Source organism: Oxyura jamaicensis, chromosome Z (genome assembly GCF_011077185.1).
Source record: "Oxyura jamaicensis isolate SHBP4307 breed ruddy duck chromosome Z, BPBGC_Ojam_1.0, whole genome shotgun sequence".
In the NCBI taxonomy this organism is placed as follows: domain Eukaryota; kingdom Metazoa; phylum Chordata; class Aves; order Anseriformes; family Anatidae; genus Oxyura; species Oxyura jamaicensis.
The window spans coordinates 36,936,341-36,961,949 of record NC_048926.1 but is presented as its reverse complement, the minus strand read 5'-3'; the positions used below and the strand labels follow the sequence as shown (position 1 = coordinate 36,961,949).

At 38.7% G+C, this 25,609-nt stretch overlaps 1 protein-coding gene across 3 annotated transcripts in view; it reads right to left on the bottom strand.

Moving 5' to 3' along the window:
* FOCAD (focadhesin) overlaps positions 1-25,609 on the bottom strand; it is a 109,797-nt gene that overhangs the window by 60,699 nt on the left and 23,489 nt on the right. For all 3 annotated transcript variants that reach the window (XM_035309408.1, XM_035309407.1, XM_035309409.1), the window contains 7 exons: positions 25,487-25,574; positions 24,607-24,809; positions 22,523-22,780; positions 5,519-5,623; positions 4,982-5,083; positions 4,452-4,582; positions 2,691-2,817 (listed from right to left, as the gene is read on the bottom strand). In XM_035309408.1, the coding sequence (XP_035165299.1) occupies positions 2,691-2,817; positions 4,452-4,582; positions 4,982-5,083; positions 5,519-5,623; positions 22,523-22,780; positions 24,607-24,809; positions 25,487-25,574 (1,014 nt within the window). The remainder of the gene's footprint in view (positions 1-2,690; positions 2,818-4,451; positions 4,583-4,981; positions 5,084-5,518; positions 5,624-22,522; positions 22,781-24,606; positions 24,810-25,486; positions 25,575-25,609) is intronic.

The window sequence follows — 25,609 nt, the reverse complement described above, 5'->3', positions numbered from 1 at the left end:
CACTACTGGCTAAAGAGTTCAAATATAAATTAGGTTATTAACTATGTACAAGGCCAGTGATACAAAGTAAAGATGATGAGAGTGAGCCATGAATCAGGCCTGATAAAGAGACAAACTTTGAGTCCAAGAAGAATGTAATGATTTTCTGATACTATCTCAGTACAAATTAATGTTTTTAAGAATACAGTTATTAAGTGTATGCTGTTTAAACAACATCCAACTTTGTAATTCCTCCTAAATGTCAAACTCAGTCAACATAATTTGTTCTCACATATATTTTCAGTTTTTTATATTGCTCTGCTGTTTGCTTTCTGATCAATAAAACAAATAAATGTCAATTGAGGAAGTAAACAACAAGAAACCACTTCCACAAAAAGGCTGGAAAGTGGTTTAAAATACTATGCTTAGCATTTTCATTCTTGAATGTTTCTTGGCTTCCATACAGTACTTGACACATGAAACCAATTAGAAGCCAGGATACATGGCCTCATAGCAAATACACTGACTTCTGTTGAAATCACATTAGGGAAAAAAAATATATTAAAAAAAAAAAAAAATGCCCAGAAACAGGAAATGTGGTCTGGCAAGAACTGTGTGTATTTTACGTTTTTGATGCGCAAGTCACTGTGTGCTACTCATTAAAGACTTTTAGTTAGACACACAAAGAAAATAAAAAAGGGGCTTAGCCCTCCTTGTAAGTCATGCACAAGTAAAGCTAGCACCCCCAATGCTATTCATGTCGTGTTATTTATTTTGCATAAAGCCTTTACATTTATACCGAATGATTACTGCAATTATTGAACTGGAAACTATTCTTCCATAACATTCGACCAAAAAAATCAATGTTACAGCAAGTTTTACTACAGCATTACTTTTACAAAGAAGCCTTTCTGAGACTCTCGAAACCCTGCTTTGACAAGTCACCAATGTATATAGTTCCCTCATTGACTAAGTCAACACTAAACAAAGGAAAAAGCAGCTTGTTATACCAGTGCAGAAGCTGACTAAAAATTAGGTGCTCACTAAAATCCTGCACCTAAGCAACTACACACTGAAAAGCTCAAAGCAATCAAATCCCTTTCCCATGGTTATCTATTGAGACAGTGGCAGAAAATGAGAAAGTACCAAAACAAACCCCTCTGACTATGACCTGTCAGGTTTCTGATCTTCAAACTGAAATCTAAATACTAAATAAAGGATGGACTGCATTACTTCTAAATATCTAAATATCTATCTAAATACTAAATAAAGGATGGACTGCATTACTTACCCCCCAAATGGTTATCCAGTTTACCAAAACATGAGCGAATATACTCTAAGTTTCAGTATCCCAGCATGACAGGTCTAATCTCCCAAAGCACTACATTGGCATGAAGTTAGGGAAACAATGCAGGCTCAAGATGGCCTGTAAGAATTAGGAAAGGAAAATGTCCAATGTCCATGAAGTGATAATTCCCTTCCTGCTACTCTGAGTACCATGAGTTTCAAAGGATGTTTTTTTAATAGGATGTGATAATCTATTTGGCATAGACTTAGCTCCTGGTTCTTTGCAAAAAACAAAGTCCAAATATAATCCAGCTTGGGAAAACACCACCAATACTGAGGCCAGTGTTCAAAAAATGTCTATGAGCTTAAGAAGAGCCAAACTCCATACCAAAAACAAACACATTAATTACCCTGAACAAATTGGTTCTCTGTACCCATTGCCTGAAGATATTTAACTGTATTAAATACTAATGTCTATGGTCTACAAACTATTTTCTGTGTTATTCTTGAACTGTTGATGTGATTGCACATGCATAATGTGCTAATGGCTGGCATCTTTTACTGGATCAGCTTCAATGCGGTAAACACTGCACTAAGAGTCAGGAAGTGGATAAACTTAAAATTGCTGTTTGGCAGTGAATGGGTAATCACATATTCCTGCAGGCTATCATTAGTCCACTAACTCAGACAGCCTGCACAGTCTACAGTGTGTCCAGAGGATGATTCTAAGCACGTCTGCATCGCCACATCCGGGATGTCCCTGAAAACAAGGGGTCTTGGGTCCTAACTCTGGGGTTCACAGAACCACAGGACAATTTGGTTTGGAAAGGAGGTTTCTAGTCCAATCTCCTGCTTGAAGCAGGGTCACCATGAGATCAGGCCCAGTTGCTCAGGGTTTTATCCAAATGCAACTCAGAAACCTCCAAGAACAGAGACAGCAACATGTTCCAATGCTCATCTGTCCTTAACATCTCTAATGAACGCATTACATGAAAACAGGAGTCTCCCCATCACAAGTGATTCCATTCCCTATCAGGTGAACTATGTGAATAAGAATCAGAAGGCTAGTCCAGGAAGAAGATAAGACAAATGAGATAATTTATATACTTTTCAGCCAATCAGAATTACGTGCCACACAGCTGTTCCTTTCATATCTGAAGGAAAAAATGCATGAAAGGGTGTTTTTCACACAAACTGTAATGCTGACTTCAATTCTAACCCAAGCACTGAGGGCTGACCTGCTGCAGTGAAAAAATCACACTACAATCTCTCAGGAGCAATTAGCTAATGCTGGAAGAAAGGAATCTATTCACTAGAAGAAAAAATCTGTGAGAATTGAATGCACTCAAAAAATAGTCTACTAGGGGAAAAAAAATGTCCGCAAGCAAAACATGAAACACAGTGACAAGGCAATTTAACCTTACCTCAGCCTCACAAAGTGCCTGAAGACCTTGTAATACTATAGCAGCAGGTGAAGCTTGATCAGGTTTTGTGCACTCGTTTAATACCTGGGAAATAGCAGCCAACATATCTGCTCCATGCTGGTATGGCCTAAAGGGAAAAAAAAAAAAAACACACAAAAAACCATGAAGATAATAGGACAGTATTCATGCATACACACAAATTCTACTGGATATACAAAAAATCATTAAGTATTGGTTCTATAAAAGTAACTACTAACACAGACTAAAACGAAGAGGAAAAAAAATACAAGGGAGGAAGTGGTTGAGAACTCTAAAGGTCAGACAGAAGTAAATCAGGAAGCATCAAGTTTGAAATAAAAAATAAATAAATCACCAAATAGTTAAGTTATAGAACTCTTTTTCCAAGGATGTATTTGAAAATATTATACCATCAAGAAGTTGCCAAGAAAACAAATCTGCTGTGTGCTATTAAAGACACTACCCTCTGCTTCTTCCCTGTAGTCCTCCACAGGCACTCACGGCTGTGTATCGTTGCAGATTCTGGCAACTAAATACTTTGGCCTGATAAATCATCCTTACATCAGCTAGGAACTTTATTTTCAAATACATTTTTGCTTCAACTGTTTCTTTCATCTCTCTCCTTCAATGACTTCACGGGCTACTTGTTTGTTTCCAGTCTAGTATCCTTTCAGCCTCTCAGGGGAAAAAAAAAAAAAAAAAAACAACAACAAACAAAAAACCTTCAACTACGGATTCGGTAGATCCTCTCACTGATTCTGTAAGAACTTTGGGTAAATAGCATCTGCTGTGCTTTTTTTATATGCATAGAACATTCGGGCTTTCTCTAATTGCTCGCACTTCCTTCAAAGTCATTCCTAACTGCATTATGAACAGTGCTTTATACCTGAACGTTAATTACAGCATTTACTTGTCAAAGAAAACACTCCAGCTGCATTTAAATTCCTCTCTCGATGTTCATTTTTCTTCTGGCTTTTTTTTTTTTTTTTTTTTTTTACTATTTTTTGAAAAATGTTTGAAAAAATTAAATATTTAAACTCCATCTTTATTTTGACTCACTCCAGCTTTCTGTTAGTAACTGACCTTTGAGAAAGAAAGAGAAAAATAGAACCCAGAAGATAGGTGACAACCAAATAGATGGTATAATGCACACAGAACGAGAATTGATAATGTGTTAAAAATCATCTTTACAGAAACTGTAAATTATTACTAAGTACTAATATTCATGGATTGTGACAAGTGGAAAGGATCAACATACCATCCAGACAGATTTGTTAAACTGTGTTCTGCAGCCAGTATTATTAGATCTAAATAAAGACCACCAATTTGCATGTGACAAAAAGCTACTTTTCAGAAAAGCACCCAGCCTTTCTTTGAATAGATCAGGAGTCTTAGCTGTTTCTTCCAATAGTTTATTACTCTTTTTATAATTTACAGTTGGAATGCTTCAATTTTCTGTTCTGGATCAGTATGGGACACTTGTTTTGTTTCAGGATGACATCTGTTTGCCGTTAATTTTAAAATTATTTATATGTACTTTCATTTATTTATTATAAAATCCAAAACTTAATAGCTGCTGTGATTTTCAATGTCTGAGTCAGTATCTCACCCAACTAGAAAAGTATTATCCATAATTAATATAACAAACTAGCTAGAATTAATTAGGCACCTTCTCAAAAAAAAAAACTTGTTTTTCCTTTCAAAGACAGGTAACAAAGATGAATAACTGATTCTTCTACATACCTCTGCCTACAGATATCTCTTATGCAGGCAGCTTTAGCAACCAGCTTTTCCCACTGAGCATCTTTGTCAACAGCCAAAGAGGGCACATCAGATGTTGCCAAGAACTTCTGTAATTCTGGGTAAATTCGATCCTAGAAGAAATTTAGTTTTAAAATCATTTTCACACTTTCTAAACTTGATGACAAGATTTTTGATTGGTAGCACTTTTGCATGACTTTTAATTCCTTTTAATTATTGCATATCATAATTTGCTTTTCTTCATCATTGAAGTCTAATGCTGCCATGAAATCTGACTGGCCTTCACAGATCAAATCTCTATTGCTACTTCATACACAGGCAAACAAGCTATTATTGCCTTTTATTAAGACATAATCAATAAAGGCACCACTTCCACCATTTATGTTATAGTGCTGATAATGACACATTACTGTAAGCTATGCTTCAAAATGAATTCCCTTCCCAGGTTAGAGGTATGAAATTTACAATTTACAGTTACACATATCTTAGTAACATTACAAGAATTTTCAAACCTGTCTTTCCCATAAGGAGGTCATCATCCGCAAAGTAACAGCTCTAAGCTTCGGTGTGCTACCCAGCATGTGTATGGTACGTAGAATCTGAGCTACACAAACCTGAAAGAGATAATTTTTAACCAAAGATCACTTATTTTATGTCGAAGAACAAGGACAAATTTACAAATTTTTAGAAACAAGTGTCAGACTTAGATAACAGTCCAACCACAGTGTCATAAAGAAGCTGGAAGTTGTTTTCCAGATGAGAATAAATAAATAAATGAAATAAAATAAACTCAGTGTGCAGTGAATCCAAGAACACCTTTTTAGGATATTTAAAAATAATATACAACAGACAATAAAACATAGCACACATTTCACCCTTCAACACAAACACCATATCCCATCCAAAACATTAGAAAGTTATACTGAAGCTTACAAACCAATCATTTTAACCAAACTGAGGATTTCTGAGTCTAAATCACTCATTCATTTTTAAATAAATGACAGCTTATAGATACAGTTCTTATTTTCCTAGCAGCTTTTCATTCTGACCTTGTGTACGCCCAGTGCAGGCAAGGTATACAATATATCCCTGTAAAGTGCAGGCTCCAAAGGTCTTCCCAATTTAAATATCAGAACTGGGATCAGATTTGGGACCTAAAATAAAACAAAAGCAAAAAACAACCTCAAAACTAGGTTTTTGATATGGTATCTTATACACACAACATTGATTTTGTGAGAACATACTAGAAACTCTCACCATTTTGCATTACTTTTTCTGCCAATAGAAAAATAAAGGAAAGTTTCAAAGTTTGTAATTTTATTGGTCTTTCAGCTTATTTCTTCTTAATATGTTATTATCTTGGAAGCACCTTGTTATGCATGTTCAGCTGCAACTACTGCAGTAGGCTTGAATACTAACAACTGTCCCAATGTGGCAAGAAAATTAGGTAAAAATGAATGTAATTATGAATTCGGTATGTACATCAGCAGATCCTTGGGGATATTTTTAAAGGCTCTCATAATCAGCAGGTATTAATTGTCCTTATTTTGGAGACCAGCAATATCCATAAGCTCTAACTTGTTAATCATTGACATAAATCCTCTTCACGTGCCATTTTTTAAAGAAATCCTTTAATGACTGGGCAGTATTATTTAAACATACCACGTCACAACCAAGTGCAAATGCTGCAGGTTTTGTTACCATGTATATTACGGTGACACCATACAATGTTCTCCTTCTGAAGTGTAATGATTCTTCAGACATACCAGTCTATTAAGAATTCCTTCCATGTGGGGAATTAAAATACAGTGTAAGATTCAGCTACTTAAAATTGCATATTTACAGCTATTCATTTGTCCTCCACTCCTTGAACATAAGAGCATTAGTGGCAAGAAGTTCAACATTTCCTCTCCAATTTCCATAATACAGTCATTTTTACTTGAAACTTCCTTAACAGGCATACTAAAGGAACCTTAAGTGAAATGGTATATTAACAAACATAATAAATCATGGAAGAAATTATTCCAAGTGAGTTCTGTTATTACAAAGGAATCTGATGATGCTACTATCATAACCCTCAAACATATCATAATTCAATGTAATTTACTCAATTTTCCTAGTGTATCGTAGCAGATTGTCACAGAGCTTTCCCTGAAGTGAAAAGATGACTTTTTTTAAACCATCATTCTCCTTTTAACTTATACCTGTTCTTAAAAGCAGTTACACAGCACTGATTCATACTGTGCCCTCATGCAATAGTAATGACTTTCACTTAATCACACTGGTTAAGCTTCCACAGAAAACTTGTATCAAAAGACAATGTCATTCTCAAAAGCAGAAAAGCCAAATAGGAAATTTGATATTTAGCAATAACTAATACACATTATTTTTAATTCTTTCACTTTTCATAACTTTTCCTTAAATGGTAAATGATTAGTAGAGTTCTCCATTTCACTTTTGCTTTTTACCTCTGGAGTGAGGCTTATTTTCCAAGGCTTTCCTCTAGAGCAGGGCTTATTTATTCCAAGCCTTATTTTCCTCCGTAAACTTAAAGTACCATAACTTTAGAAAACTCAAGAAGCCCAAAGCAGGAGAATAAACATGTATGAAATGCCACACATACACGGCTGAACTGAAAGACTGAGCAACTGTCAAATCCAGTCTTAATGAGACCAGATCCCATTTTCAACCCAGTCTATAATTCAGTGATCTTAAATCTCATTTTTTTTTCCTGGTGAAACTGACCCTATTCATATAAAAGTGGTTTATACATACTGTGGGTTAAAAAAACAAAATCAAAACACAAACAAACAAACAAACCACATTAATGGGAAATTCCACTACAGCATTTTCTCAACATGCATTTTTACACAAGTAGCTATTTTCAGAAGATAAAACTTTTCAATGTAGAAAGGTCCATCTCAGTCCGCAGAGGTCACTGAACTTCTGACAGAGCAAGAATAATAAACAGAAATCCAAGAGCTCAGGGACTTTGCATCCTTCCATCTGCAATTACTGATTCTGAAGTACAGACCAAAAAAAATACCATTTGTCCTTCAAGACAGCACTATTTTTATACTCGAGCAATTCAAATCTGTACTTCCAGAAATTTAAAAGTTTTGTTAAGGAATCTATAATTTATAAGAAATTAACTACAATACATTATTTATTCAAGTTTTACAAGTACTGCTTGGCATTTGTAAATAAAATGAATTCCTTTATTTACCGCAAGATCCCCCCCCTTTCCCAAGGTTGTTGTCTACCCTTTGTAGAAGTAGCCATCACCTGCCTAGACAGAGGAGTGGCTCTACTGTAAAATTTTCAAAGCAAAAAATCAATAGAGGTAGCTGAGAATTTATGGTAGTATTCATTTGTGCAAACTTCCATATCCCGGAGCATTTTCAGTAAAAGCCTAACAGTGCCTTGCTTTTTCTCCCCTGCATATTCCAAACTGAAAGCATCTTCTTAGGTAGTACCTCTTTCCCCTCATCCCACCCTACTTTTCTTTCAGACCTCTTTTGGACTGAAAGCAAGTGGGGAAGTTTTACAGCTCTTTGAAGAAACTACATTTTTGAGGTTCGTATCTTTCAGACGTTCTGTTTTTATGTGAAAAAGAGCAAAATAGAAATAACATAGCAGCAGAGATAAAGATGAGGGCAGAATTTGTTGAGCTAAAACTGAACTATTATTTGTGCTTAATACACAAAGAGACAACATTCAGTTCTCCAATTAGACTAGACTTCCAAAGAAAAGCTGTAGGAGCAAGCGTTCTTCCTTTAGAAGGATTAAAGATTTTTACACACAGGAAATGTAAATTACAAATGGGTTAATTAAACTTTCTGTCTTAGACATGACAAAACCTGACAGATTTATAGAAACAGCAGACCAAAATCCAATATATTTCAAAATACATCAATTAAATTTTTTTATGTCTGACATAATTAAGTGGAAAATACTCATTTACCTGCCCCTGCATATCTTCTAGTATCAATATACATTGTCGTGGTGATAGAGAATAGTATATCTGAATATGCAGCGCTGTAAGTGACTAATTTAGCATCTGAAGCATCTCTCTGGATTTGTCTTTATCAAGTTTTTTTGGTCTTACTTCCTCTGCCTGAAACCTAGATCTATAATAAACACTACTATTACTTTATAGTGAGAGGTAAAACAGATAGGCCACAAGAAACACTGTCACCCGTAATATGTGGTTTTATATCTTAATTCTTCAGTAGTCTGCTCCAACGTGAACATTCCGAACCAGACTTCTTAACCAACATTCTCCTTGGCTGACCTAATAACCTTGTCTCAGCAGCCTCAATAGCCTAAGAGAGTTGTAGACAGAGAGAAATTTACTTCTACACTACCATTAACAGTATAAAGTAACACCATCTTCATGACAATTCAAGGCAGGAGATGAGAAAGATATCATTCCTTCTGATAAAGTGACCGTACATCTGATTGTCACCAGACAGCTGCCAACTCTTTGCAAGTTGCTCTGAAATATGTCTGCTTTTCTCAAAAAACTAACTCATTCAGAATAGTCCCATGGACAAAAGGGTGAAGCTATAACAAGAAGTAACGTACTTCTAAGCATAACATACTCCCTGTGAAGCAACATAACTCACTGTTCTTTGATGTTCTCATATTTTCTCTCATAAGACAACAAATCTAAGCCTCAGACTGCTTTCAGACCTATCACATAGGTACACACCACAGAATTCAAAGGAGTGACTCCTTGCAAAATCCATCTCACAGCATCACCTTGGAATAAGGCTTTAATGTAACCTGTAGAAGGGAACTGAGGACTTGGGCTTTACCTCCTCCAAAATTCTCTGAACTACCTTTTGTTTTCCTCTGTTCATAGCAAGTCTGTTTTCTTTTCATTCCGTTGTGTTCTCAGCATAGTTCAACTGCTGTTTCAGGCACAGGTAGCAGCTGGGATCCTTCTCCCCCAGTCTCTGGAGGCTACCCTGAATTAATGCTCCTACCATGTGCCTTAATCAGAATATTCCTCCTAGCTTAAATGTCTCTGAAATGCCGTGTCATACTTTCAAGACTGTCATGTCATAATGTTTTATTAATTCTCCATTAAATTATGTATTTTTTGTTATCACAATATTCTTTGAAGTACAACAGCAAGTGGGAGTAGTAAGTAGCTCCAAGCTCCAAGCCCATCAGCATGGCAGGGTTTAAATAACTTCAATTAATTAATTCTGGGCCCACTCAAAATCCAATAGCAACATCTGGACTGACATTGAAAAACAGAAGATAAAAACTTCTTTCAAATCATGAAATTTAATTCATTGCTTTCCCTTCCCACTTCCAAACCAATGATTTGTTTAGCCTAACCTATGCACAACACTGTTGTGTTCTGCACTTGACCCATGCCAAAAGGACAAAAGTAATGCCTAAAAGACCAGGATGTTCATTACTATACAGGAAAAGAATTAAAACTGATTAAAAAGAACATGAAGTAAGACCTGAGAGTCAAAGACTTAACATCTTCAAATCAAGAGCATGTTTTGGCTAAGTCAAATCTTAGGAAATGGGAATTTTGCAATAATAATAATAAAGGAAGAAAAAAAATAACTTGAAGCTAGGAGCCTTGGTAGATGTAAGTAGGTTTATTTCAGGGCCCCTGTTGTAACTGCAGTGTTATGAAAAAAAATTAATCACCCACTAATTTACTATTACCTAAATCTTAAAACTAAGCTGAAGTAAATTCTTGGTGATAAACAGACAATGGTCATTCCATACCTCCAGGTGGGACAATTGTTAAAAGTAACCTTAACTATTAGAAGTCCAGAAGTCATCAGTCAGATCACTGCATGCTCTTTCACTGAGATACACAGTCTCCCATAGAACTGTTAGCATAGCATAATGTGTTAACAAGGAAGAAAAGTGTTCTATTAACATTATACAAAATGTCTGGTATGCCTGGAATACACTCAGTTCTGAGGATAAGAGGATTTTTTATTTCTTTAAACCATATCCATCCCTCATTAATGCTGTCATTGTTTTGTGCTGTGGTGCACAGAAAACCTGTATCAGTAAGAGAGATGTCAGATGTGTCTTTACAATGCTCAGCCTTCTTACCTAAGCTACTTCCTATGGATCTCTCCCATCTTTTGCTGACAGACAGGGCCTTACACTACTCCATTGGGTCTTAAGCTAGCTTTCTAATCAATTGGCTATTTCCTGCACTTTTTTTTTCAGTTGCAGCAGCAATGGACTACGCAAATGACAATCAGACTGAATGACGTGCAAAATAAGTGACGTTCAAAAGAAATATTATTAATTTTTAGTTATAAAAGCATTCAAATCTTTAAAATCAGTCTGGTCAGGCCTAACCTTCCTCAGCCATGACAACAAGTTCATTCCAAGTCCTGTGTTCACATGAACTTTCTAGTTACAAAGTTTATTCTACACTAAGTTCAACACACCATATTCTCAAGGAATTATTAAGCACTTGCAACTATAAGGCCATTTAATTATTTCCTTAAAGGTATGGTCCTTTAAATGTACCTGTTTGGAACTTTACATTCAAGTTACATGATCAGGAGAAAAACAAAACTTTCCTGGACAGCAAGACTGCTCCTCTCTCACTCACGTAATGGACAAATAATGATGGGACTAATTTCTGTATTACATCTATCCTAAATCAAAGGCTTAACACTCCAAAGAGCCAACATCAGCTCAGCACACAGGAAAGCAGTTCCAGAGGTGGAGAGGGACGCTGCCCAGCAGCAGTGCCTCCTGCAGCGCCCACCCTCCTGGAGGATGCAGACATAAATAAGGCCAACCCTCTCGTTATCAATCTGACAAAGGGTTTCAAAACTCTGGATCTTGTTTTTAGTAATGATTTTCACCTCAAAAAGTATGTGCAGGTATGCCAACAGCCCTTTACTTGACTTGTATCAAGTAAGACTAAACATGTTAGATAAAATATTATTTATTATTTATTAACAGGACTAATGACTGCTCTCACTCTGCAATTTGATCTGATTTCATTTTTTTTTTTAAAAGCTACAGGACAATTTTTCTTCTTCACAAACACAAGCTATGGGAGGACAGTTGGGAACAAAGATGATTCTTCTGTTCACATTTCCTTACACCTTATGGAAGGGAAATTGTTTCTTGTGCCAAAACAAAATAAAAACAATAAAATAAACAAAGTAAAAGACAGAAAATAGTAAACGGTGAGTCCAAAAGGAACAACTTGCTTCAAACAATGTAATCCAAATATGTATTAGTAATGCTGTCCCCATGTTAACTACTAAATGTACGGTATCACTTTACTTGACATAGGCCACACACTCGTTGCTTGAATGCCTATTTTCTATGTTTTTTTGGGGGTCAATTTTAACACTAAGAGATCACTCCAGCCCCCTTGGCCCCCCCCCCCCCTTCCCCCAAAGAGCCAACCAAAAATGCACAACATGTCACAGCATCACAGAATGGCCAAAGTTGGAAGGGACCTCTGAAGATCACCTAGTCCAACGCCCTTGCCAAGCAGGATCACCTAGAGCATGTTGTGCAGGGTGGCATCCAGGCGGGTTTTGAATATCTCCAGAGAAGGAGACTGCACAACTTCTCTGGGCAACCTGTCCCAGTGCTCTGCCACCCTCACAGTAAGGAAGTGCCCCCTCGTATTCACCCAGAAACTCCTGTGCTTGAGTTTGTGCCTGTTGCCTCTTCTCACCAGGCACCACTGAAAAGGGCCTGTCACTGCAATGTGTTCCTGGTTTTACTTCTAGGAAACACAGGGCTTAATGTGGGAGATGAAGTAGGAATAACCTAGTTTTTCCAGTAGGCAAGAGACAGTGAACCAGTTTTTCAGTGGTTCCAGTGACCAGGTTTTCAACAGCACTTCTTGCTCCATTAATCAAAACAAAAATACTGAACAGTACACACATCTGAGAACTGGTTCCTGCATTCCAGTGCACAACGGTAAATAAAATTCTGTTTATGAAGACTAAAAAATAAACTGTTCTCAAAAAACAGAAGCACTTTTTAAGAGAACATAAGCAAGGTTTTCAAAAATTACACATACTCCATTATGATCTTAACCAATAAACTTCAGCCATGAAGAACCTGGCCACAAGATCAGACTACAAGATCATTCCCCAGCAGCTACTCCCAAAGTTCACATAATGAGATGTGGAACAATACCATCAGACACGACTTGAGCAAGCCAAATCTACTTCAACAGATCCTTAAACTCGGTCTCCTTCTGAATAAAAAAAGTATTTTGATTTTTAATTCCACTCTCACTCCTAAAAATCATGAAATAATGCATCTTTGGATGTAGTTCCCTAAAGTATTTCATTCCAGCTGTTGAAAGACCGTAAAGGAATGGATGTCCTCTAGAGCCTCATAATCCTCTAATAATGGTAATAGATGTCTTGCTACTATTCACCAGTGACCTCTCAGTCAGACGATTTAATTTCTTCTCCTGCAGCATGGCTGGTTTCACACAGAGCGTAATAACAGTTTTTGCACAACAAGAAAATTCACCTGATTAGAAGGACTATATGAAGTCTTTAATGAACAGCATGTGTCAGTGCAGCCTCTGCAGTCATTTGATTTAAGGCAGCCTAACAGCCCCCACAGTACTCTTCATTCATCAGCCTTTTAAAAAGATTTCTGGACTTTCTTCGACAATGTTTCAGACCATTACTCCAAAATGCATCAGCTAAAAATGGATCTAATATAATTGCTCATCACCGAACACAAAAAGATTTTCAAGCTTTTATTAAGTGGTGAAGGACATAACACACTGTACATACACTGAAGTCCTCTGGAAAGGACTTCATGGAAAGGATAAGGAAAAAAATAAAGAAAACTGGAAAAATGTCTGCAAGACCAGCCATACCAATTATTTTTAAACCTAGCACAGCTTTTGAAATGCTCCATTAATTTATCCCAGTGACTATGGGCTCTTCATAAGAACAATATTCTGTGTGGCGATGGAGATTTTGTTTGTGAACCTGACTTGTAGAGCTGTAGTAAATGTGAAAACTACATATAGGATAACATTCTAGAAGTGCATTTCCCGTTTCTGACCCTGTTTTCTCTGGGAACACAATTCTTCAATCAGATTTTGCATTGCAGTCACTTGTGGCCGTTCTATTCAGTATTCACAGCTATCAGCGCTAATTGTCTAATCCACAAAATCACAGAACTTCACCAGCAGCACGCCTTAGCACTTTCACATACTCTGCTGTATTACAGCACGTAGTCCATAGTTTGTCTGCAAAGCTCACATTTTTTCATTTTGCCCTGTGGGCATTTTATTTACCTTTCGCAATACTAAACTCTGAGGTCTGTTAGCCCAAGTTTACTTTTCTTACTTTACTTTTCTTTTTACCGACTCTCAAAGTAATCAGTTATTCACCCCATGTGAGCTCCAATGCTTTCTCCCCCAAATACTGTAACTCCAAGAGAAAGTCAAGCCCTAGATAATTGTTCCTGCCTTAGAGAGAGCACTGCACCTACAATAAACAATGTGATAACCTTTCATTGCACTGCTGTACTGCACTGTAATCTCTGTGGAGCCATTAAGTAGACTCAGAACTAAAATAACTTGTCAGAGTCATGACAAGTGCCAGGTGATACCAAGTTCACCTAAGCCAGGAAATAAGTCCCAGTTTTAAAAGCATTAAGATCTTTCAGAATAAAGAGTATAATTTAGAAGGCAGTAATGCATTAGATAGTGCTAACAATGGAATATGCAAGTCTCCTTGGCTGCACTTAAGTAAGGACTGAGAAGGGAAACATCAACCCAAACACACTATTCTTCTCACTCCAAATTTCCAAAACATTACCCATCCAAACAGCAGCTATATTACTAATTATACTGATTGCTTTATGTGGGGCTACTAAGAAGACATCTGATTACTTGGCAGATTTTGCAGTAAAGTATTTTGAAGTCCAGAGTAATTTAAAAGACTAAAAATTCAACATTTGCAGTCCCTATTAGCAAGTGAAATGTTCCCCAGTTAGAGGTGATCAACAGTTTATAGCTTGCGTACTGCATTTTAAACAATTTCTAATGCACATGGACTTCTACTGATCATTAGGGACACAAAAAAATACGATACAGTTTCAGCTTCCCCTTACAATTGCATCTGGGCAGAAAGCTGTTTTTCCCAATGAAGCATTTCATTCTGGTGAACAGAGAATGAAAGGCTTCTTAGTTCTGATGTAGACAGACTGCCATCGTTAGCTCAGGAGGCTGTATTCATCAATCAAACTTATTTACTGTATTAGTCCACAAAAAATTAGCCTTAAATCTGCAGAACATGACAAAGTAAATAAATTCACTAACATCTTGCTATACAACAGCTTCGGGTTAATCCTGTTCGCTGTATCTGTCAAAAGCTTCTGCAGCTCTGCTGACTTGCATTTGTCTCTAAAACTGTTAATTTGAAGTCAGTCGTGCTATCCTGTATTGCTGCAGTCAAATTCAGAGCAGAATCATTCCCAGCAGCCACAGCTCAGGCCACGCTGCCCAGCTGCATATTACTTCTGTCATACATACTACTCTGTCATACCTTTTTAGCAGGTTAGTGCTTCCTTTAATCACTATCAATTACATTCTGAACAACTACATCAAATTGTTAATAAACAAAGCATTATGCCTTTACTCTTTCAGTGTCTTCAATATGTTACTGACTCATCACTGAACTGAAAGACCTACCACAGCAAGCCAAGTTTGAGATGGCCTGAAGACAAGAACAGGAGAACCAAAGTAAAAAGCCTGAGCTTCCTTGATGGTTTTCACACAGTCAACCAGTCACAAGAAGAAAACTGCCTCATGAACAACACTTTGGATCAGAAATGGAGAAAAGTTTCTCAGAATAGGACAGACATATGTCTACTGCAGGTGTTAGAACATGCAGCCAAACTTGCCTACTTGACAATAATCAACCCATTTACAAAGCCCAGAGCCTGTATTCCTGCTTATAGAGTATTTAGCAGACATAGCAAAACAGTCACAGTTGGGGTGTGCTGCTCATACTAGTTGTGAATGCTTACAGAAGATTTGCAAGAAGAAACAACATTAAAGATGAGACACAGGTAGCTCTCCAAAAGCCCTGTAGTGCTTTTACAAGTGCAATTCACTTTGCTTTGCTCCTGCCCCTTGAAGAGAATTAGGTGCTTCTGAATTAAAGTAAGGAAATGAAGTTCTAATAACTACCTTGCCAAAAAAGCTATGTCAATAAAGCACCTTTAAGCTACCTTAAGCTTTGCATTCTCTCCCCCCCAAAAAACTAAAAAGAGTCTCATGCAGTTACAAAAGAATACATATGTGGGAGAGTGATTTCTGACTGCTGCCTTAGGATCTCACTGGCTTGGTCACACCACAGCTTTTCATTACCTGCAAGTTTTACTGTCTTCCCCTTGACATTCATTAGCTTCCCCTCTTTCCCATCAACCATGTTTGTAAGCAGCATGTAAGAAATAGAAGTGTAATTTTCCAGCAATACAATCCTATTCCTAACCTGCTTGCTCATTAAAAGATTCCTTTTATGTTTCCTGGAGGTGAGACATGAGAAATTGTACCCTTTTACTCTGCCACATTTCCAACTTGCACTTAAATAATATTGTCAATATTTCAAGCACCAGAAGCTTGTAACCAGCACAGTAAGCTACCTTTTAATAAGGGCTAAAATAGCATAAGGTAAGGCAGGCCACTACTACAGTTGATCAAAAAAGTCTTAACTGGCAATGTATTTCATACAATGCCCCCCTGAAGTCCATTATACCTCACGTAACCCCAAATCCCAGACCCCTGAAGACTACACTCATATACGAAACACTCGTAACATAAACCTGTTAGCAATGCCTGGAATGGATGAGGGAAGATGAGGGAAGGCACACCTCCTTGGACACAACCCTCTGGAAGATCCCCATAGGCGAGTTGTTGGTGTATGGGCTGGATGAGCAGTGAGGTGGATCAAAAACTGTCTGAAGCAAATCTAGCTGGGAGGCCAGTAACTAGCATTGTACCTCAAGAATCAATACTGGGTCCAGTCCCATTTAACACCTTAACAGACTACATGATGGGTCTGAGTGCACCGCAGCAAGTCCGCGGATGACACAAATCTGAGAGGAGTGGCTGATACACCAGAGCGTCGTGCTGCCATCCAGAGGAACATGGGCACGCTGGAGAAGTGGTCTGACAGGAACCTCATGGAGTTCAACAAAAAGTGTAAATTCCTGCACCTGAGGAGAAACCCCAGGCACAAATACATGCTGGAGGCCAGCCAGCTGCAAAGCAGCTCTGCAGAAAGGGACCCTGGAGTCCTGGTGGACTCCAAGTTCAGCACGAACCAGTACAGCACCCCTGCCACAGAGATACCTAATGGTATTTTTGGCTACATCAGGCAAAGTATGGCCAGCAGGTCAAGAGAAGTGATCTTTGCCCTGTACTGAGCACTGGTGAGGCCACACCTGAAGTACTGTGTCCAGTACATTAGTGAGGCCCCCAGTACAAGAGAGACCTAGACATACTGGAAAGAGTCCAAGATGATCAAGGGAAGACCTCTACTATGCAGAGACACAGAGCTGGGAAGTCTCAAGCATGGAGAAAGGAAGGCTCACGGAGGATCAGTGTGGATATATATCTGAAGAAAGAGTGCAAAAATGGAGCCACGCTCATTTCAGTGGTGCCTAGTGACAGAACAAAAGGCAATGGACAAAAACTGAAACACAGGAGGTTCTGTTTAAATATCAAGAAGCATTTTTTCACTGTGAAGATGACTGAGCACCAGCAAATGTTGTCCAGAGAGGTTGTGGAGTCCCTATCCTTTGATATATTCAAAAGACATCTAGACAGAGCCCTGGGCTAGCTCCTCTAAGTGGCTGTGCTTGAGCACGGGAGTTGGACCAGATGACCTCCATTGGCCCCTTCCAACCTCAACATTCTGCAATTCTGTAATTGTAAATTCTGTGTTGTTGGTTTTTGTTTTTTTTGGTTTGTTTTTCTTTTTGAAATTTTAGTGCTTATTTCTTCCTGCCACAGGCAGAGCACTTATGATCCAGTATGTTTTACTATAAGGTTTTAAACAACATGTGGTAATGGTATTTTCATTTAAACAGTTTAAAGTGTGCAACAGCTGTGTTGCAGACAGCTCAAGTTGGTTGCACTCTTCAGTTCTGTTTACTCTTTTCTCTTCACTACTATATCTGTTGGCAATATGCATTGTTTTCTTACAGACCAAAAAGAAAAGTCAGTGCTATAGCTGCAGACACCACAATCAAACACCATTTCAATGACACTTAAATATTCCTTTTTAAACTTCTCCCTCCAAATGCTTACATCTATTTCATCACACTGTAGTGAGAAATGCCATGAGTTAAACATATTTGGAGGTTACCCACTTCTTGGGAACCCAACTACACTGCAGAACAATGCACCCAAAGGCTTTTTGTTGGTTTGGCCAAGATGCAAATAATATAATTTCCATCCCCCCAAGTAATGATCTTACAGTTTGAGTAAATAAACACATTCTACACATTCTTCCCTGCCGACATAATGCTCAGAGTCCTGAGGAGTAATTACACAGCAGAAATCCACAACTTTTTCCAGACTTAAAACCAGACTTTTTAATTTATGTGTTTGAACAAAAGTCAGAATTACTTCTGTCTTGGTTACAGCTTGGACAGAATTAATTTTCCTCCTAGTAGCTGGTATGGTGCTGTGTTTTGGGTTTAGGATGAGAACAATGCTGATAACACAGTGATGTTTTAGTTGCTGCAGAGCAGTGCTCACACAGAGCCAAGGACGTTTCAGCTCCTCGCGCTGCCCAGCCAGCGAGGAGGCTGGGGGTGCTCCAGGAGCTGGGGGGGACACAGCCAGGACAGCTGGCCCAGGCTGGCCAAAGGGATGTCCCACACCGTATAATGTTATGCTGAACAATAAACAGGAGTGGCTGGCCAGAGGGTGGATGGTGCGTGAGGAAAGTGTGGGTGGTGCTGCGCGGGGACAGGCTGGGCATCAGTCAGCAAGTGGTGAGCAATAGCATTGGGCATCACTTGCTTTGTACATTCTTTTACTATTTTCATTATTATCTTTCCATTCCTTTTCTGTCCTATTAAACTGTCTTTATCTCAACCCACAAGCTTTTACCTTCCTTCCCTTCCCCCTGCAATTCCTCCATCCCACTGGTGTTGGGGTGGGGGGAACACTGAATGCCTGTGTGGTGCTTAGCTTCCTGTTGGGTTAAACCACACCATTCTTACAAAAATAATAAAATAAAAAAAAATCTGAGTCTTTAATGTTACCACATGTCATGTGTGTAGACACATGAAACAAACAACAACCCTTTGAAATAGGGTCTTTCAAGCCTTGAATCCCTGACCCAGGAGACAAGAGAAAAAGTCTAGAGAAAGGAAACCATTCCCTTGGTTGAAAAGAATCAGGTTAGAGATCATTTAGGCAAACTTGACATCCAGTAAATCCATGTGCCCTGATGGGATGCACCCACAAGTGCTGAGGGAGCTGGCTAACATCATTACCGGGATACTCTTGACTGCCTTTGAAAGGTCATTTACAGTCAGGAGAGATGCCAGAGGACTGGTAGAATGCAAATGTCACTCCAGTCTTCAAAAAGGGGAAAGAAGAAGGACCCAAGGAACTAAAAGGCAGCCAGCCTCACCTCAGTCCCTGAAACAGCCCGTCTTCTGTGGGAGTATCTCCATGGGGGTCGACAAGCCCCGTGGTTGGTGATAACAGACTCCTGATGATGAAGCCACGACGAATGTGAATAAGTTAGAGGGAACAAAGACAGGTAATTCAGGAGAAGCCTTGCTGTCTCAAACTGCTTGGGAAGTGGCTACATGTTTGCTGTTGCCAGGCAAACTTGTTAACCAATGAATAGCAAGTGGGAAAGTACCACTTGTAGGGCTAATGGTGTAAGAAGGAAGCCTGTCCTCAATAAAGTAGTTAAAGTTATTGATCCTTAAAGAAACTCTGGTGTCCAAGTGGTCATTATGCCACCATCTTTAAGCAGTGGAAGACATGAAGGTGATCGGGAGTTGTCACCATAGATTCACCAAAGGGAAGACATGCTTAACATGATTGCCTTATATGATGGGACAACTGGCCTGGTTAGATGAGGGGAAAGTAGTGGATGTTGTCTACCTGGACTTCAGCAAGGCTTTTGACACCGTCTCCTACGATATCTTCATAGGCAAGCTCAGAAACTGCATGCTGGATGAGTGAGCCACGAGGTGGATTGAGAACTGCCTGAATGGCAGGTCTCAGAGGGTTCTGATCAGTGGCACAAGGGCTAGTTTAAGGCCTGTAGATAGCAGGGTCCTCCAGAGGTCAATAATAGGTCCAGAAATGTTAGTAGAGAGACATGGAGCTACTAGAGTGAGTCCAGCAAAGGGCTATGTGGTGGTTTAACCCAGAAGGCAGCTCAGCAACGCAGCCATTTGCTCACCACCCCACACACCAGTGGGATGGGGGAGAGAATCACAAGGAAAAAAAAAAGTAAAAGTTCATGGGTTAAGATAAAAACAGTTTAATAGGACAGAAAAGGAAGAGAACTAAATAATAATAATAATAAATAATGATAATAATGATCGAAGTAAATGATGCACAATGCAGTTGCACACTACCTGCTGACTGATGCCCACCCCATCCCCAAGCAGTGGCCCCCTCTGACAAGGCCAGCCACCCCATATTAGTTGTTCAACATGATGCCATATGGTATGGGATGGCCCTTTAGCACTTTGGGCCAAGTGCCCTGGTTCTGTCCCCTCTCAGCTCCTTGTGCACCCCCCGGCTCCTCATTAGCAGGGTGCTATGACAAGCTGAAAAGTCCTTGACTTGGTGTAAGCACTACTCTGCAACTAAAACATTGGTGTGTTATCAGCATTATTCTCATCCTAAATCCAAAACACAGTACTGTACCAGCTACTAGGACGAAAATTAACTCTATCCCACATGAAAACAGGACAGGCTATTTAAACAATTGAGGGACTGGAGCATCTCTCATGTGAGAACAGGCTCATCATTCAGATGATTCCGCCTGGAGAAGAGAAAGCTTAGGTGGATCCGATCAATATGGGTAAGTATCTGAAGGGAGGGTGTCAAGAACATGGGGCCATATTCTTCTCAGTGGTGCCCAGTGACAGGACAAGAAGCAACAAGCACAAGCTAAAACGCACGAAGTTCTGTCTTGAACATCACAAAAAATTTCTTTACTGTGAGGGTCACTGAGCACTTGAACAGGTTCCCAGAGACACTGTGGAGTCTCCTTCCTTGGACATATTCCAAAGCTGTGTGGACAGTCTGGAGTAATGTGCTCTAGGGGACACTGCTTGAACAGGGAAATTGGACTACATCTCCACAGGTCCCTTCCAAACTCAAGCATTCTGTGACTCTCTGGAATATAATTAAAATACACAAAAATCAACTATGACTCAGCAATATGATTGAATCCAATGCTAGAAATACAATAAAGTTTACAAATTGCAAGAAGTTCAATCAAGCTGAGAAAAAAAAATAATGAAATCGCATGCTCCCAAATCCATTTCAATCTACTGCACATGAAAAACACCCACAAAAGAAATCAACAAAACAAAGGAGCATTTGACAGAAAATTGAACAGACGTATTTAAGAAAGGTAACAGTAGGCAATCCATGAAAGATGGAGATGGCACCAAGTTTAAAAACTTCTCCAGCTTGAGAATTACACTTATCTCCCAAAACAGTGTATAATGGTCCGGTTTTAGCATAGTTTTTCAGTATATGTTAAAAAGCAAGCACATCCTGAACCAGAACTGCAATGTAGAATTCAGTACCCTAAGACATCAAGCATACACTCCATAAACCTTATCCTTCTCCAACTTTTGTGCTACAGATTATGATAGCTATTTGAAACAGAAAGTAGTTTTAAAAATGAAGCAAATTTGTCTTTACAGCATATCTGAGACTTGGAGAAACACTTCCCCACATTTTTCTATTTCACAAGTTAAGACTGTTGTTTCTACACGGCTCTTCTGCCACATACTACTGTATCTACATTAAAAAGCCAGATATCCACAATTATATTTCTCAAATAGGCAGGAAAGTATGAGCATACTGCATAAATCTGACTTGAATTCACTACTGAAGGAGGGAAGGATGGTACAGACTACTGAGATAATTTTTAAAAGCATGACTGCATACGTTATAATGGACCTGGCAGTCCTCCAGTAACCACAGAAGGACAAAGGGAACAGCAATATGCAATCAACAAAAGCCAGAAATTGTTTAGTAGCCTCTTTTCAACTTTTTTTTGTGTTGTATTTTCATACTAATTAGGTAGTTTCACTAAATAAGCCAGTTGTTTTCCTAAGCCTGAAGAACTGATAAACACTGCAAAACAGAGAAATAATACATACGTTGCTGTATGTGACACACAAAACTTTTCATGTTGAAAAGCCCGAAATGGACCAGGGGAGTTCTGGTGAGCTTGGGGTGTGTGTACATACACAAGTGTGTACATGTTCACGTGTGCATCTCTAAGGGCACTCCCCACAGGGGAGTCCAGCTGGCTGGGTGCACACACATGCACAGACCTGTGTATGTTGGAGTGGAGGGCAGTCTGTATCGACAACTGCAGCAGGGCTGTGGCCTCAGGGGCTCTTTGGTCCAGGTGCCAGCAAATGGGCAGACCAGGATCCAGAGGCCAACCTGCGTGCACACAGTGTCTGAGCCCTGCTGCTAGAGAGATCCGTACTGTGCACATGTACACATTACACATACATTCCCACCAGCAGACCTTCAACCTGCACAGCTGAAAAGGGGAGCAGCATGAGGCCACTGGTGCTCCTTGTGTTCATGAGTGCTTTGCATCTCTGTGTTATATAAATAGAGCCACAGATACGTGATGCACACGTGCTCCATGTGCATGTACCTACTGGGAACACAAACTCAGTCTCACCACTTGCAGGACCTGAGGGCAAGCAGCAGTGGCAGCCTTGTCCCTCTCAGGCTGCAGAATCAAGCCCTATCCCTGTAGCAAAATCCAATAACAGTAAGTTTTTACCTGAGAACAATCAGCTTTGGCTACTTCTGTAGCAGTCTGGAGTACATCTCGAAGACTGTCACCATTTTCTTGTATCAACAGATAAGCCAGCAGAAGGAAAACATGGGCAGGGACTTGAGTTGTAATAGGTAGCAGTGATTTCACTGAAGATAACCAGCCAGTAACTGCAGACTTCTCTTTCATGAGCTCTACAATCTTCCAGGTGGCGTACAATGAACTGTAAGAGCTGGTTATTGGAAAAAGGAGTTTGCAGGACATCTGAAAAGCAGTGAAACACACAAACAAAACTTTCAATCCAACAGGTAAGGTAAAGAAAGAACAACAACAACAACAAAACAATAACTTATTCAATTCTGTCATCCAAAGCAAGTATTTTGTTTGAGAATCCCAGCTCAGTAAATAAGTCACAATACATTTCTTTACAGTCCTTTATGTGAATTCTTGTACTAGGGATGATGGAATGCATTGATAATTCTCTACTTGGGAGATGCCTCTTTATTTGGCATCCATAATTCCTGTAGGTAACTGCAGTGCTACCTCCTCACTAAAATGTATATAATAAAATCGGAGTGCATTAAAAACTTACATTACTGACCATGACATGTCCATCACAAAAGTATAAGCTTATAATAATAATATTTACATATTTTAAGGAAATCCTCTTACTTTTCATAGCACTCAATAAAACACCACACTATCTAGCTGACAAGATAACTTGGAGCCAACAATTTCCTCTGGATAAATTTGTGAAACTGCCATAGATATAGCTACTTAAACTTTATCCAAGGACACAGAGTCAACTAAGAGCATCAATATCTGTAAGTTATACTATTTAGTTGTCTGACTCTATATTTTAGTATTTGAAGACAAGATCAGGCTGTTGAAGTCTTTTTTTTTTTTTTTTTTTTTTAAGCCAGGAAAAAACTGCTAAAGTTGTTAGAGCCTTAAGTATTACATTGCTATTTCCCACCCCTCATTACTTCCCCTATGGCTGTGCTACACAATTGTACTCTCTCTTTTCTCCTGTTACTTGATCTGCATGGAAAGAAGCTATCGCCATATTTTTACTTTAAAGGTGCACTTCATTCAAGCAAGATAGGCAGAAAATCTCAGGCTTACAACTCTGAAAAATATATACAAATCCCTTAATGGCAAAAATGCAGTTAAGGTTAGTCATGTCCTAACAAGTTGAACAATTCTGCGTTTCCACCACTGCCAAAAAAAAAAAAAAAGTGATGAAAATATTCCATAACTAAACTAAGATCTTAAATACTCTTATTCAGGACCATGCTCAGGTGGATTCCAAAGCTCTCCTAGAAGATAAGAGACTCCGCAACCTCTCTGTAGGCAACCTGTGCCAGTGCACAGGTGTACCCTCACCGACTACAGTAGAGTAGGAAATCAAAGATGAAACTGGAGTGAGATTTCAGGACAAAAGTGAGATTTGGTCTATTTTTCTGCCTCCAAGTCATTATATCACCATGCTCCCCACACCAAACAGCAGCAGTGTAAATAAGAAAGGAAGCTTAGCTTCTACACTGCTAAGTATATCTTGATCAAGAGACTTACTACCACCTATTCTCAGAACAGAGGAAACAGATAGGTAGAGGGGCCCACATGAACAAATTAAAAATGAAAACACAAAAATACAACATCACAGATTAAAATGAGCCAAGATAGCTAGCTGAAAAGCATATAGATCAGCAGAATAAGCAAGATTCTGAAAGAGATAAAATAAGTAAAGCTAACATAGTTCTCCACCAAGTCCTGTTAATTAATCAACAGTGCTGGTAAATTCTTTAATCTATATGGTCTCTTAAAGGAAAGAAATTCATGTAATAAATAAAATGATATCAAGCATACACACATTTTACTAGCAGTCTAGTTTTATGTATTATACATACTTTTGACTGTTTCTGTACAACATATTATACGGACAAGCTCATAGATGTAAAGTCTTTACTACTTAGCTAAGCGTAATGGAGCAAACTGTTACATGTATCTGCTATCTGTCGTCGTCCCGTCCCCCCCCCCCAAAAAAAAAAAAAAACACAAAGAAAAAAACCCACACCACAGAGCCTTACCATTTCCTTTCTATCCATCACACCCTCCTCCTGTAACATTCCCAAAAGATTTATAGCCAGCTGCTTCCTGGTAGCGCCAGAATCATCCTCTGGTAAGCAGTCCCCAACTGATGTAGAAGATAAGATTTGTAGCACAGGCATCACCAAAACAAGGGCTGTGGCTGAGACATTCTGGGTTTCTGAAGAGGAAAGGATCTTGTAGGCTATTAAAAAAATGTGGGGACAAAGAAAAAAAAAAAAGATCAGTTAGTGAAAAAAAGAGTAATTTCTACTTTTAATTATGAAACAAACATTTCCAGGAAACACTCTGGTCAAACAAAATACCAGTCTCAAGATTTACACTATGTACATAACACAGAAGAAATGCAAAATATTGTTGGTAAAATTCTAATTCTATTTAGACACCCATACACTGCTGTTCTTTACTGCAAAGTACCTGATGGCAGCAAGAAATACAATAACGGAATGTAGCATAGTCTCTCATTTTTACTGAAATAACTCCATTAAACAAAACTGTTAAGTCAAAAGCTCAAGCATCACTAACACTGCCAAGATTGCTCTCTTAAGATCTGTCAGAAGAAACCAATCATGATGCACGAATCGCAGTCGAGAAGGTCCTGTTTTTGACTTAAAAATCAAACATAAACCTCAGGACAGCAGGGAGCTTAGAATACAGTAACGTTCATGGAAAAAGTCAGGGGAAATTTATCCTTGTTGCCATCAGATCAAATGTTACTTTTTAAATCAAGGAAACATGATACTTAAATATAAATATTTCACATCTCAATCTAACTTCAGGGGAATGCAGTGCCTATTTTTGAAACACTGAAGTAAATACACAGTCTTCAGAGTGTGGATTCCTCCTTCTCAAGAACTTTACCTAGACTCAGGACAGACTTCTGCTGACTTTCTGGTATTTGCAGCAGTAGAAATGCTAGCCCAATTATACACTGTTCCACTGGAAACACCTACAGAGAAAAACAAAAAGAGGTTCAAGTTATCT